General features: G+C 50.6%; 3 protein-coding genes across 3 annotated transcripts; all 3 read right to left on the bottom strand.

Annotated features, from left to right (window-relative positions):
• Nucleotides 1–4730: 4730 nt before the first annotated feature.
• Nucleotides 4731–5920, bottom strand: MIND_00662100 (uncharacterized protein; the record flags this gene model as incomplete). The annotated part of the gene is made up of 7 exons (XM_037363346.1): nt 4731–5055; nt 5106–5218; nt 5263–5349; nt 5395–5473; nt 5526–5566; nt 5617–5660; nt 5713–5920. The coding sequence occupies 7 exons, from the start codon at nt 5918–5920 to the stop codon at nt 4731–4733; spliced, it is 897 nt and encodes a 298-aa protein (XP_037218990.1).
• Nucleotides 5921–6071: 151 nt separating this feature from the next.
• MIND_00662000 (uncharacterized protein) lies at nt 6072–9036 on the bottom strand (the record flags this gene model as incomplete). The annotated part of the gene is made up of 11 exons (XM_037363345.1): nt 6072–6799; nt 6851–6910; nt 6961–7299; nt 7348–7377; nt 7430–7582; nt 7635–7676; nt 7733–7834; nt 7882–8007; nt 8059–8145; nt 8200–8277; nt 8322–9036. The coding sequence occupies 11 exons, from the start codon at nt 9034–9036 to the stop codon at nt 6072–6074; spliced, it is 2460 nt and encodes an 819-aa protein (XP_037218989.1).
• Nucleotides 9037–10769: 1733 nt separating this feature from the next.
• MIND_00661900 (Laccase 17) lies at nt 10770–13085 on the bottom strand (the record flags this gene model as incomplete). Its single annotated transcript, XM_037363344.1, has 16 exons — nt 10770–10780; nt 10832–10971; nt 11022–11165; nt 11213–11412; nt 11463–11534; nt 11579–11724; nt 11776–11946; nt 12000–12117; nt 12167–12330; nt 12376–12396; nt 12445–12489; nt 12539–12598; nt 12645–12690; nt 12738–12755; nt 12802–12960; nt 13014–13085. 16 exons carry the CDS (start codon nt 13083–13085, stop codon nt 10770–10772), a joined length of 1587 nt encoding a protein of 528 aa, XP_037218988.1.
• Nucleotides 13086–13635: the final 550 nt, after the last annotated feature.

The following is a 13635-nucleotide window of genomic DNA, read 5'->3' as shown; positions in this document are numbered from 1 at the left end:
GCCAACTTGCCTTGTTCCAGTCCAGCTACGGCACCGTCAGCCACGTCGCCACCATCTAGTGTTTCTAAGTCATTTCTGCTTGCTGGAATCAGGCAGTCGCTGTACCGGTGTCGATACCAGTCCCTGAATTGCGTCAGCGTGTTAGGTTAACTGGTCAGAGAGTGCGAACCGTTCGCATCAGCTTGTCGACCGGCTCCTTCAGTCCCTCGCGCGTGTTCCTCGACTCGGGGCGGTTGCTCGTTGACTGCCGGAGCATTTGAGCAAATGCATATGGCGGGAGGAAGTAACCAACAGTTTTCGTCACGTGCTCCTAACAGACCCTCGTCTCCCCCGCCATGTTCAGCGACAAATCCACCCTCTGCTTTGGCTCTCACCAGTCTGAAGCCAAGAATACCAAGACGTACCCGCGATCCCATTCAAGACCCAGTCTATCGGACCAACATTGAGGTTGGCCAATCTCCCGTGGATTTCGGCGTCTTCAAAAACGGGTCCGACTTCGACTTCCTGCCTAGCGACATTAATAGCAACATGCTCTGAACCAAACAGATACCGCCTAATAGTCCTCGCGACTCTGAGTAGAAACGTCCAAATGGGTTCTAGGGCTCCTTGAAGTCGATGAAGATGCAGCCAAAAGCGGTGCATGTCTGGCCAAAAATACCATACCACCAGCACTATGACTGCCCCAGGGATACTGCATAGGGCGCAAACCAAGAGCCACCACACTGCATGAACCGCCACTCCAACGACCCCAACTGCCTCGGGCAGAACTTCAGCTGCGATCAAAACTGGGAGCTCAAGCAGCGAGTCAATTGACAATGTGGTTTGTTGAAATATCGCGCTGAGAGCTTCAAGAGCGCTACTCGGAGGAGTGGTGTCGTCACTATCGTGGCCAGGAGTCTTGCGAGAAGAGCTTGCATCTTCTGCCATCAGAAGGGCTGCGTCGTTCTCTGACTCGGTTTCGACGGAATGGGGCTCGCCAATGGAAGGTCGGAGTAGAGGGGCATAAATGAGGCGTAGATTCTTGAGGATTCGATGACGGCGATGAAGTGCTGCCCGATAGTCTTCGAGCGTTGGGATATCAGCAAACGCCGAGGTTGGTCGGGGTCCTTGTGCGAGGGACACAAAAAACGTAACGATGAAAAGAATGGGAAGGATGAAGATATCTGACTCGTCCTTGTCAGTTGCGCAGGAGTCGGAGTCGAATGGAAAGCAACCTTCGTCGCGTTGCGATGTACGAGCTAAATCCGAATTAGTGCCCTCGCCAAGGTTGAAAGATGTAGTTGAAGCATTACAATGCGTCTGGGGTAGGCGAGTTGAATCCGAGCACTTCAATGAGGGCGATGCTGGGAGTCTGAAAGAAGGAGAGCCAACCGCGACACCACAGATATGAGCACGTGATGGCGAAAATATCGTGATGTCGGATCAAGACTCATGTGTCACTTAGTCACGGTCACACTTGACTTGTCTTCGACAGCCATGCCCTCGATAATGCCCTCTGTCCGCTGCTTCCTCATAAGCTTTATCGTCCCAGCTCAATTGCTGCTTCTGAGTGTCAAGTTCACCTACCTCCATGTTCATCACGTTGAGCATAGCAAGGATGTTCCAGTGGCGGCTATTGTCGGTTACCCCGCGACAAAGACGTCTAGTTTCAAGCCTCCCACTCCCTGCACCTTCTCAATCTCCCGGCCCTCGACTTATGCCATTGTTCCTGTGGCACTCGTCCTTTTCATTGCCGCACTCGCTCCCTTTCTTTTCCATGTGAAGAATGCGAACGGCAAGTCGAAGGCCACGGGTAGGCAGCTATGGGTCCCAGTTGGGATGTCCTTTGGGGCTGCTCTTTGCTTCCGCTCCATTCATCCGGGCATATTCATCGGCTGTTCACTCCTCCCTTTGCCCAGCAAGGCACTTGAGCTTGGTTTCGGCATCCTGTCCCGAATGATTGTGTTTTTCATCTTGACCCTACAAAGTGGTGCAGTGCGAACACTGGCCAAATATTCAGCCGTTTGTCTGGCTAGTCACCTTGGGTGGATTTCGATTATCTGGCAGTTGCATCGATTGAGAGCGTTTTTCTTTGTCCATCCGTTTGAAAATTCCGGATTCCTGATGATGTTTCTCCCAACTCCCCTTCCTTTTGTCTACTGGCACGAAATACGGAGGGCTGCGTGGTTAATGGCATTCATAGCCACTCGTCCAATTGTTACTTCATCCTTTGCGGACACGATCGCTCGTCAGGCCTATTTCCTCGTTTCGTGGATCGAAAATATGGGCTTGATGAACTACAGTACCCTGACGGTATGTTGTTAGCTTTTCTTCGACTTGCCTGATCGCTTTCTCTAGATTTGTTTGGGACCAGCAGTCTTCCACGGCTTCTGCCTCTGTGTTTCGGTCGCAGCTTCGATTATTGCTGCTATGTTCCCTCCTGCGCGTATATATCCAGACTTTTGGCGCATCTACTTCGCGATACTCGTCGCCTATCTGTTGGCTTGGAAAGCTGTCGTGATTTCTTACGCCTACCTCTTGAGTGCCGCTGGCCAGTTACTCTTCTGGGGCCTCGTTCGTCACCATATATGCTCTGCGATCGTGCTCTATGCTACGACTTTTCGGAACTACGGTGTCTGGCCGCTCCGGGAGCATATGCTGCTCGAATTTGTCGAAGAGAGCGATATGTGGATAGCAAGCCAACATCAACGTCTTGCTGCTGTCGCCCACCACCTCCATCAAGCAGTCACACACCCAATCCTTGAATGGAACGCGCCTTTATGGCAGATATTAGTGAGTCGGTTTCTGTCAGCAAGCATTATATACTGAGACGACGGCAGGTCATCGGCTTGCCCCCGATCCTCTTTTACGTCCACTCTCAAGTGGTGACTCTCTTTCTTTTGCCAGCTGAATCGTCCTAAAGCGTCTGCAACAGGTCCCAAATGTCTTCCAATTCCGACAGGCTGTTCGTATTGTGAAACGTCTGCTCGATGGTCGGGGTAAGTGCGACAATTCCAAGGGTGCATCCGATACTGAACAGTCCATAACAGGGCTGTAATCGACGCGACGTGCACGGCAAAGCACGACCACCATACGGGGACGCCCAATTGCATCGGCTTACTTGGAATCGTCATGTCGCATTACCCATCAACCCCCTTTCGCTAGCGAATATGCCATTATGTGGGCTTTGCCATTCTACTGCCGCCGTCGAGAAACAACAGCATTCGAGCAAGGGGCGGAATAACCGACCCTTGAATTTGCACAATCGCTAGATCGAGAATCGAAGAATGCGAAGAGACTCAAGAGACTCGGAGAGAGAGATTTCACGACTACTTCGACCATCTAGCGACTGATTATGACGACCATGCGAGAATTGGACCGACAGACACCTCGCTGCCTGAATTCCGACCCATGGACGACATCCTTCGACTTGATTGAGAATCGGGACGGGCAAACCCAATGTCAGTATCGACAGTCAAGTCACACACACCCCAGCAGCTTTCGAGCGGGAATCAGACCCGACCCTCGAACTCTGCGCCAGTCTTGATTGAGAATCGGAGCCGATAGAGGACGACATTATTCGACCGACTTGAACTCCGACCGTCAAGTTCTGACCCACCAACCCTCGAGCGAGAATTGGACGCCCGATCCTCGAAACTCGCAGCAAGTCTTGATCGAGAATCGAATCTGACGAACGACGGCCTTTTGAGCCCCGCGATCAGCTTTCGACCGTCAACCCACCGACTGCAGGTTTCGAGCGAGAATCAAATTCCGACCCTCGAGTTGCGACCATTACCACCAGCGAGCATTGATTGAGAATCGATTCTGACGAACGACCGCATATTTCCAGCCCCGCGATCAGCTTTCGACCGTCAAGACCAGCGACTTCAACTTGGAGTCGAGTGATTGAGGAAGGTCCGTCTTGAATCCCGTCGTTTACGAGTTTGTTCTGAAGGAGGCCTTTGCAGATTTGATTGAGAATCGGACAACAGTTGTTGTTGAAGTTGTCCGACCGTCAAGTCTATCCAAGTCTTATGAGAATTGGGATACCTCCGTGTACTTCCAACCGTCGAGACTTGTCCCTTTTTTCGTCGACTCGGAATTGCGGAGACACCAGTGGTGCTCCGCGATCCACAACGCGCTTCTGTACCGTACTAGTAGTTATTTCTTGTCCCTTCTTTTCAATAAAATTACAATTCCTTTCACTCGTCGATTCTTCTGATGACTTGTCTAGCCTTGCTATTTTATCGTCGACTCGGAATTGCGGAGACACCAGTGGTGCTCCGCGATCCACAACGCGCTTCTGTACCGTACTAGTAGTTATTTCTTGTCCCTTCTTTTCAATAAAATTACAATTCCTTTCACTCGTCGATTCTTCTGATGACTTGTCTAGCCTTGCTATTTTATCGCAGAGCAGCAGATACTGATGACTCGGAAATGGCTATTTCCCCACCTACTTATTTTTTGGCCCTACAATTTTGGGGGGCCCACCGGCCATACCATTTGGTGATGTTCATCTAGCTTCTTCTCGGCGGAAAGGGGGTCAGTTGGGATCATTGCAGGTATGATAACATCATACCTGTCTCGTCCTTCCCGACGCGTAACGTCACACGTTTGTTGATTTTCCCCAGTCTTGCCTATCTAAACTGACGCTGCCCTGTTTTCTTCTTGCCTGAAGTGTTTTGGCACTTCCCGTGCATTTCACTGGCAGGAATATCTCTCTAATTCACTCATCATATACCTACCATGTCCTAGGTACGTACCTCCTCATCTGATTGCACCCCTAACTCTCCATCCGTGCTGAAGGGTATGTTCAGATACTCCAAGAAGGGGGAAGTCTCATCTTCTGGTTCTTGGAGTGGTGGGTTGTGCCAATGTCTATCCAAATTCCAACTCATGGGTTCTTCTCTGCGGTTCTGATCCTTTTCCGCCACTGCAGTGGTAGCCAAGCCTATGTCCAGGGATGGAGCCTGGGTGGCATTGCTCTGCCATAAGGTGTGGTGTGTCTTTGCCCTACTTTTTGACTCATATGCCCATGGATCCTTCGTGGACTCAGTCAACAGCAGAGACAAGTTGCTGGTTCTCAATTAGTCATCAGGCATATATATATATAAATTGGCACATACTGGCACACCAGTTTACCATCTGCTTGTCTCTCCAACTGGGGCGACAGGCGTAGATTGAGATTGGCCAGCCAGTCGAGATTTTGGGGTACTTGGAGGTTCAAGTTGGCTGTGTTCTGAATCTTCATGAAATGGGATTTGAGCATGGGTGGTGGCTCACCTCATTGAGGGTGGGGTCTTGGTAGTCTGTAACCTTGTAGTATGCAATCACCCGATATTCCTCCCCCTCCACTGTCAAGGTAATAGTCTGTAAAGCTTGGCTTATTTGTATGGGTGGAGATGGGGTGCTGACCTTTTTTATTAGGCCATTGGGTAGTAGCGGTCTTGGGCCCGGGGCCTCCCCCCCACTGGACATATGGAAGATGGGAAAACTGCATGCCAGGGGCGGTAAGCATACCACTTGTGGCTGAGAATCCAGCTCACCTCTTTTGAGGCTTGACTTCTGAGTCAATTTCATGATACATCTGGCAGGGTTTGACAAAAAGGCGCTAAGGAAATGTTGAATAATACATACAGTAAAGTTTCCCATTGTGCGTGATGAAGTCCAAGAATGACCATCTGGGATTATAAGTTTGGGAGTAGAAGTCACTGCTGCACTAGCAATACTTACCTGTCCACCTTGCAATGTTGCTTTCCTGAAGGCTGAATATGAGGACTGCACCACTTCGAATCCACTTCTCACGCTCTTCACTGGGTAATCTGGCTACTATCCGAGGAATTTTGCCAGTTCTGGCTGCATACACCACCGCAATTGCATCCCATGAGTGTTTGATGATGCCCAAGAACGGTCCATGAGGAGGGTAGGTCGAGGCAGACATCGAGGTTAAGCTTACGAGATATGTGGACGCATTTTGATCTCCAACCCACCCTGACGCGCGTCAATCGATTATCGGATTCTTAGAATGACTTCAATGTGCCGTGCATTTACGTAGCAAGTATCCCAAGCTAAATCCAGTCTTCAAAAATAACCTACACAAACCCTTCATCTCTGTGCCTCCAACCGCCATCGCTTTTTGGAGCAGCACCAGTAGCATTCGATGTCGTTGCGTTCCTTTTGATGTTCTCTTTGTCCGATTGACTTCCACCAGAACCACGGCTATTGTCCATCACATGTCGCTCGCCGATAGCTGGAAGCACAGGCTGGCCAGTTGCTGCCCTACGATGGCGCGCAAACTCGATCGAAGAACGGGCGATAGGCTCCTCCGTTATTGATCGTCTCCTTCCGGGACGCTCTTCTTGTGTTGTCACATCGTGTGGTGCAGCAACGACCATGGGAGGTTGTTCCGGTCTGTTTATATCTGCTCGCTTTCCTAGCGCGTGGGCTGACGGAGGAAGCTGTTGCCATGGGATCCGAAGAAACGAAGGACCAGTAACCATACCAGACACTGTAGAACGGCGTATTTGAGAAGCAGAGCTATTATGAGGGACGTGAAGAGTGTTGGTGGAGCTGCCAACGACTTGAGTTGTGGTTGGGGAGAAAGGCTGAGATTGGGAGGTGGACATCGGCATTGTTGAAGCAAACGGCCCAGTTGATCGTAATAGCGAAGGGGCAACATGATAGGCCGCAACTTCATCCGCCCGTGGAGCCACGGAGCCAAATCGCGCCAACTGTACCCTTGCAGGCGCATTCGCCGCCCTCAGTTTTACTTCCGTTGCCGTCCTGTCCAGATTCGGAGATGTATTTGGATTCGTTTGGACTACGAAGAATCAAGTCAGATCGAATCAGAAGAGAGACAGGTAACAAGTACCATCGACTCCGACACTGTCTTTGCCATTCAAGTCCAGACCGGGTCCGACATTCGAGGTTGCTAAGGTAGTTGTCAGTGCCAGAACAGCTGGATAAAACCGAGACACATACTTTTGGGTACAACTATCTTGGGTTGCGCTGAAGCCACTTGCCTGGCTGAGGGGCTTTCTGGGTCGGAAACAGGGTCTTGCACTGGGTTCGATGGGGAGCCAAGAGGGAACGCGGTTGCTGGAGAAACGGGAAGCTTTGTAATAAACACGTCTGAGTTGTCAAACGGTAATATCTCTTGAGAGACGACTTGTGGCGATTGAATGATGATTTCGACTGGTGGGAAATGCAATGGATTGACGCGCGACCGACCCAACCGGACATTAATCTTGACTCCAGCGTTGTACAGCTCCTGAATAGAAGATGAAGAGGTCGAAAAATCGGCTGGAAAGGGGAGCATGTCTGCCGAATGGTGAGGCGCTTTGAGAAACGTTGTGATATATGACTCACCTCGACTACCGGCGTTTTCGATGTCCTTTTCTGGTTCAGATGGGTTGGCGCATGTGTGAGAACGACAAGCGAGGTGACACACCTTTGTGAATGGCTTCTGTCGATGCCTCTTGTCCCTCCGCAGCTTGCTCCGCAACCAGCTCTTCACCGACGGTATTAATCTCCGTTTTATTTAAACCCGCCAGCGCCACATGTTTTATCGAGTCCTCTTGCCTGGCTGGAGGCGGGGCAGCGTCTTCAAACTACTGAGCAATGTTCGAGTGATGAATGGTAATGGACCAACAGACCTTCGTGTCCATTCAAGTTGACCAGTCCGTGGCCATTGTCTACTTCCATATCGGAAAAGATATAAATAAAGCTCGAATTTTGAGGGAAATAAATGTACCGGGAACAACCTCTACGGCAACATTTTCTTCGAACTTGTCTTCCTCGGAAACAAGCGGACCGGCTCCAGTATACTTTTTGCGAGGGTCAAGAGCAATATTCACTAGTGAGGAGTTGGTATGTGCATGGTTAATGAACTAGGCAACGTACATTCGTCAGCCTGAATGGCTTCGATTTCACCACCTTCTGCATCGTCCTTGTTCTCAACAAGTTCTTCATTTAGCTGCCATGGTTCTCCGTCGTTTGCTCCATCAGCAGTCAAAAGATTGAGCCCAGCTAAGTAAGATTAAAACATGCGGGAAAGGCTTGCTAAAAACATCGACTGACCTTGATTTTGCTCGGCCAGTAACAGCAACAGCAGAAGCAAAGCGGCATGCAGTCGTTCGTTGTGCTCCGCTGCTTCCTCGACAAGATCTTTGGAAGTCGAATCGGCAAAGTGTCATGGTGGGAAGAGGAAGGGAAACTCACGTGCTTCGTGACCTTCACCATCAACGTTCACAAGCGGAAACTGAAGAGCGAATTCGAATGGTTCAATCGCGGCTTGTCCTAGCGAGATTTGAGCGCGGGGGAATGGATAATGTGCGCGGTACCTTCATTTTCTCTGATTTGTCCAAGCGCGAGATCGAGCGGATCAATCTTCACCATCGCGGGCAGCCATTGCGGATGCTCCCCGCGTCCTTCTGGCTGGCGACCTTGGCCGAAGAGCAGTCGGAATAGCATTGTGAGCAGTATTTCCCTACGTCTGAGTCTAAAAATCCAAGTCACAGACACCGATATCAAGTCCACCCCCGCGCAGCCGACAATGACACAAATTGAAAAGAAAATCACCCAGAATAAGATATGCACGGCAATGGCCACCAAACCATTCTTCACATGGGGCAAGCGGGACAAGAGACCCATAATGAGACGTGACCACAACGGCGGCTCGTAGTTGAGGGAACGATGCGGAGGGGCTGCGAGACATATGGCTGCTCGTTGAAGAGACGTTTGGGCCGAACAAACACTGCCTAAGCTCCAAGGAAGACCATCTTCAACGCAAAAGAACGGCGAATGACGAGGACACGACCAGGTGGGTTGAATGGCAAGGTAAATGCGGCAGAGAACAGCCTGAGGAATAGATGGAGCTGCCAGCGCTGAGTGCGATGTGGCATTGACAACACTTTTCAGTCCATCAATTAGGCGTGCATAGGAAGTCAAGGCTTGATCGAGTTGCAGACCCAGTGGCGGAACGATGACAGGTGTGTTGGCAATAGTCGTGAAAGTCGCAAGTATGAACGAAAAGAGTTTGATGAAATAGAACACCATCTGGAGCTTGAGCTTGTGGTCGATACGAAATGTTATTTGGCGAGAGGCGTCAAGTCGCTATAGCACGAGGTGAGGCGGTATTAAGACTGAAATCCAAAAATCTAGTGCTCGGTACTGAACAATCGGTAGGATATTGCCGGTGAAGGGCTTGGTCTTGACCAGAGGGGCTCTAGCGGTACAGCGAGTAGTGTTCCTGCAAAGACGCGAGAAAAGTAAGCAAGTGTCGCCAGTGGATTATGGGAGTCTCGGTAAAGGCTTGACGCGATGGTGACACGTGACCGTGACGGCGCATACCTAGCCTTCTTCTCCATTGTCCCGTTCGTCACTGCTGTTGTTCTCCCCATCCAAGCGCTCCTGTAATGCGCTAAGTCTGCCTACTCTCTTACCCTGGCACCCTGTTGAATTTCGGTGGAACAATCCGACCCAAATTCCACTTTAGTGGCAGTGGGCGACTCGGATTTATCTGTCCTCCTAGTAATCAAGAACACCACCAACCCACGGTTCTGGAAGCTTCAACGCTGACTCCGACGCTGTGAAGAGCTGTTGAAATTTGGTCGCACACCCACACATCGATGGCCACACGCCTTCTTTTTTTGTTCGATGACTCTATCGGCGACATCTCTGGCGCCCGGTGTGGGCGTCTATGGGTATGAGTATAAAAGGCGTGCCAGCTTGCAACGTGATCAACAGCCTCTTGTCCTCTCATCTTCTCTTCGAACTCGCTCCACCGCTCCCTAAGTAACTGACCGTTCCACGACCCTCAACAGCACTCGACGTAGGTGTCGCATACCTTCTTACACGATGCTCGCTCACCATGCTCAGATCGGACTCATCGTCGTCAACATTGTACTCATGCTCGACACTGGTGAGTAGGCAGTCAGCTATCCACCCATTCTCTCTCTCTACGGGCATCGTCCCATCGTTCGCGTGGTGGTCGGTTATCAACCACCTATTCCTATTCATTGTCCATCGAGACTGGGACCACCACGTCGTTCACCATCCACTACCTCTGCCTCTCTTTCTTTTTTTCGCACACACTCGTAAACCAATCCACCAACCAACCACCGACCAACCATTCATCGACATGCTACCCTTAACCGAAGCAGGCCCAGCCATAGTCCCTACACACACGGTCTCAGCAACATCAGGACAGGACCATTCTGCGAGATGAAATTCCAAAGCGGTCAGTTGCCTCCATCATCGTTGAGAACGACCACTCACCCTTGGACACTAGTGACTCAAGTGAGAAGACTGTGTTGTGTCAGGCGATCAATGGCTGGAGTCCGACCGGCAAGAGCCCGACTGTCGCAGTGCGCCCGCCGCGGTTTCGGATCGAGGATGTCGCGTCTTAAATTTGCATCGCTCAGGCTGATGCTGGCCGGCAGGTCTCCTGTGAGATTCCAACGGGGCGTACGGACGGGGGCTCACCAAGCATCGAATGGGCGTCAAAGGACACCGATAACCCGCTAAGTCGTTAAATGACTCTTTTTCTTTTCTCTGTTTCTTTTCTTCGAGGAATGGGATGCTGGCTGACCTACTCAACTTTTTAGGTGTTCTTCGCGGCTGTTGACTCCAATTAGTAGTAGCTCAAGTACGGTCTTCTTGTACAGTAATATTTCCATATATAGTCGTCGAAACACTTGCGAATTCCAAGCTGGTGTCCACGTGCAAATAATAATTGATTTTCGCGAATACAATGAGCGTCTAAAGGAACTAAATATTGGCTCAACCGCTTACTGGAACTCTGCAGCAAACACATCAGATAATATATCATCAGGCTCGCAAGGAAGCCTACCAGGAGGAAGAGCATCGTAAGCAGGGCACAAGTCGAGCCACTCTTGTTTGATGATCTGCGACTGGGGACCCTCGCGCTCTTCTGGGGGAGATTCGGCAAAGACCACGGCAAGACCGGCTTCCAAGTGCCAATCGATGTGGCTGCATAATGTGAGGGAGCGATTCAGGTCGACAAACCGACAATAACTGACCAGTGCAAGAACCAGGGTCCGGGATTGTCGGCCCGGAAGCGGATAACCACGCCACCTTGGTCGACAGCGATAACGTCTCGGCGTGGCGGGTTAACGAAGTTGACGGGCCCAGACGCGCTCTGAACGATGTCGAAAGCGTGGCCGCTGCATCACGATTAGCAGTCAACCAAAGACCAAAGGAACTAGCGCACTGAAGATGGAACGGATGGGTGATTCCATGGTCAGCACCGTGAATGCGCAGCTCGACAACCTCTTGGTTCTTCAAAACGAACGTATGCTCAGAAACGTTGAAGTCAGATTCGACGGTAGCTCCGTTTATGATCTTGAGGAGTGTCGGGAGATCTGGAGGGACATACGAAATACCGTTGATTTCCCAGGTACCTTTGCCAGCCTGCACAAGGCTTGAACATGGGACGAGACAGCTAAAATAAGTATACTGACCTCGTCGAACTGAAGGTCAATGACATGGTCAGCAGGAGCACTTCCTCCTGGTGCGCCGGGGTCGATCAGAGTCTAAAGGGTATTTAGTCATAAACTGGGAATTCAAAGCTGCTTACTTGAAGTTGGTACTCTTCCAGAGGAGCCGGTGCAGCGTTAGCGACACCGCCTTTGGCGAGTGGGTGAACAACGACTGCAGAGCTAGTCGGGTCTTGTACAGGGGCGCCGACATATCGCAATATTCCTTTGACATTTTCCTTGTCCACTGTTTCCGGTTAGTTAGTCGTGAAAACAAGAGGATTGAGTGTACACTCACGAATTGGGTTGCTTCCTGCCACAGTCATCGGAGCACGGAACCAGTAGTTTCCAACCGGCTGCGTTGCATTGAGGACGAAGCTGTAGCGTTGTGCTGCGTGAATTTCGAAGCTGGTGACGGTGAGTGGAACAGTTTCGATGCCGTCTATTTCTATGATGCTCATTAAGTGCTCTGGAGGAGGGTTAGACGAGAGTATTAGTGAGTAACCGGTGAGGAAAACCCACGATCGACCGAAACGGTGTATGCAGAGAATGCGGAGATGTCGATGACGCGGAAACGGTATCGCTTTCCTTGTTCTACAGTCACCACCGCCCAAGGGATCGCGGGGCCACCGATGAAACGCTGAAGAAGTTGAATATACTTGAATTCAACTGGAAAGCAATGAACTGACCCCAACGCCATTGAAAAGGCCAGAGGCAGGAACGGGTGTCACATCGTCCTGTTTGAATTGGTTCATGAGCTGCTCAGCCGGCGTGTGGTACCAGTCAGCCAGGGTGATGATGGTACCAGCATCGTCGACATCGTAGAGGTCTCTAAGTGGGTCCTCCGGATCGTCTGGTCAACTATTAATCACGGAAAATTCAAAAGCATAGACCATACAGATAACGAAGGTACCGCGTTCTTTAGAAAGACATTAGCTTAGGCAACAAGCAAGAAAGGGGAATTTACCGCCATCGGCGTACTGAGTGCTGAGATGGGAGTGATACCAATAGGCTGGAACGGAAAGGTGAGCGACGAAACATAAAACTAGGTCGGAACGCACTGCCAGATTGATTTCCCGTGCTGAAGCTGTAGACGTACGAATTGTTTGGAGCAATGGGACCTGCAGGCTACGTTAAGAGAAGTGGAAAAATTTGAGGCAATCTTACACTGATTGACGAATGACGGTCCGTCTTCACTCGCTGTTCTGTCTTGCTACAACAAGTGTCAGAGAATTCCATCGTCGTCCGCAACCAACTCACGAAAAGACCATGCCAATGCTGAATAAAATTAGTGAGCTTCACGCGAGAAAAAGTAAAAACACACAATTGAAGTCGACCGACGCATGGTTGGGTCCGTGAGGGTGTTCGTAACATTGATGTTGACGAAGTCGCCCTTGTTGAGCACGATAGGCACGCCACCAAACTGCCCCGCAACAATGGATGAACGAGGGAAGCCGTCTGGGCTCTCGACAGAGTTGTGAACCTGCAATGGACGCGTAAACAACTTGGCCGTCGATAGATTGGAGTCCCACTGACGTTTATGTCGAAGTTGACCGTAGCGGCGAGCGCATGGCCTAGGAGGAGTAGGAAGGCTGCTGTTTTCCTCATTGCAGTGGGGAGTCCGAAGGAGGATGAGGATCAGTGCACTGGGATGCCTCTTTATATGAGCGAAAAGAGCATCCGAAGGCACCACAAAGAGAGGCATATTTCGACCTGAGAGCTTTCGAGGCACAGGACGTGGGTAATAACTGGGCGAGACACATTGGCGAAACGCCGATGACCATTCCTCTGCGACAGAAATCACGTTCTCCCATTTACAGCTGTAAAAGAATCAGAACAAGCCTTGGAAAGCTGAATGTCCCGACTACTTACGAATCTACCGCCAGGGTGTAGAAGGGTACACCGATAACTTGAAGTAGCCACGGGCTTTCTTAGAATCGAGCCATTCGAGGTAGCTCGTGCCAGTGTGTTGGTCATTGAAGCCCTGAGGCCTAAGGCATGTAACGGAATAACGATGGCACATAAGGCTCGACGGCCCACACATACTTCTGAGATGTACCTGGAGATGATTCAAGCGTGAGCGGTTGACGACGGAAATGGATGAAAATTGGATGAAGAGAGTTATTCCGTTCCCACGATACTGACCTGAATCTCGCTC

Source organism: Mycena indigotica (assembly GCF_014461135.1).
Source record: "Mycena indigotica strain 171206Taipei chromosome Unknown Mind.scaff0006, whole genome shotgun sequence".
In the NCBI taxonomy this organism is placed as follows: Eukaryota; Fungi; Basidiomycota; class Agaricomycetes; order Agaricales; family Mycenaceae; genus Mycena; species Mycena indigotica.
This window is presented reverse-complemented; position numbering and strand designations above follow the sequence as displayed.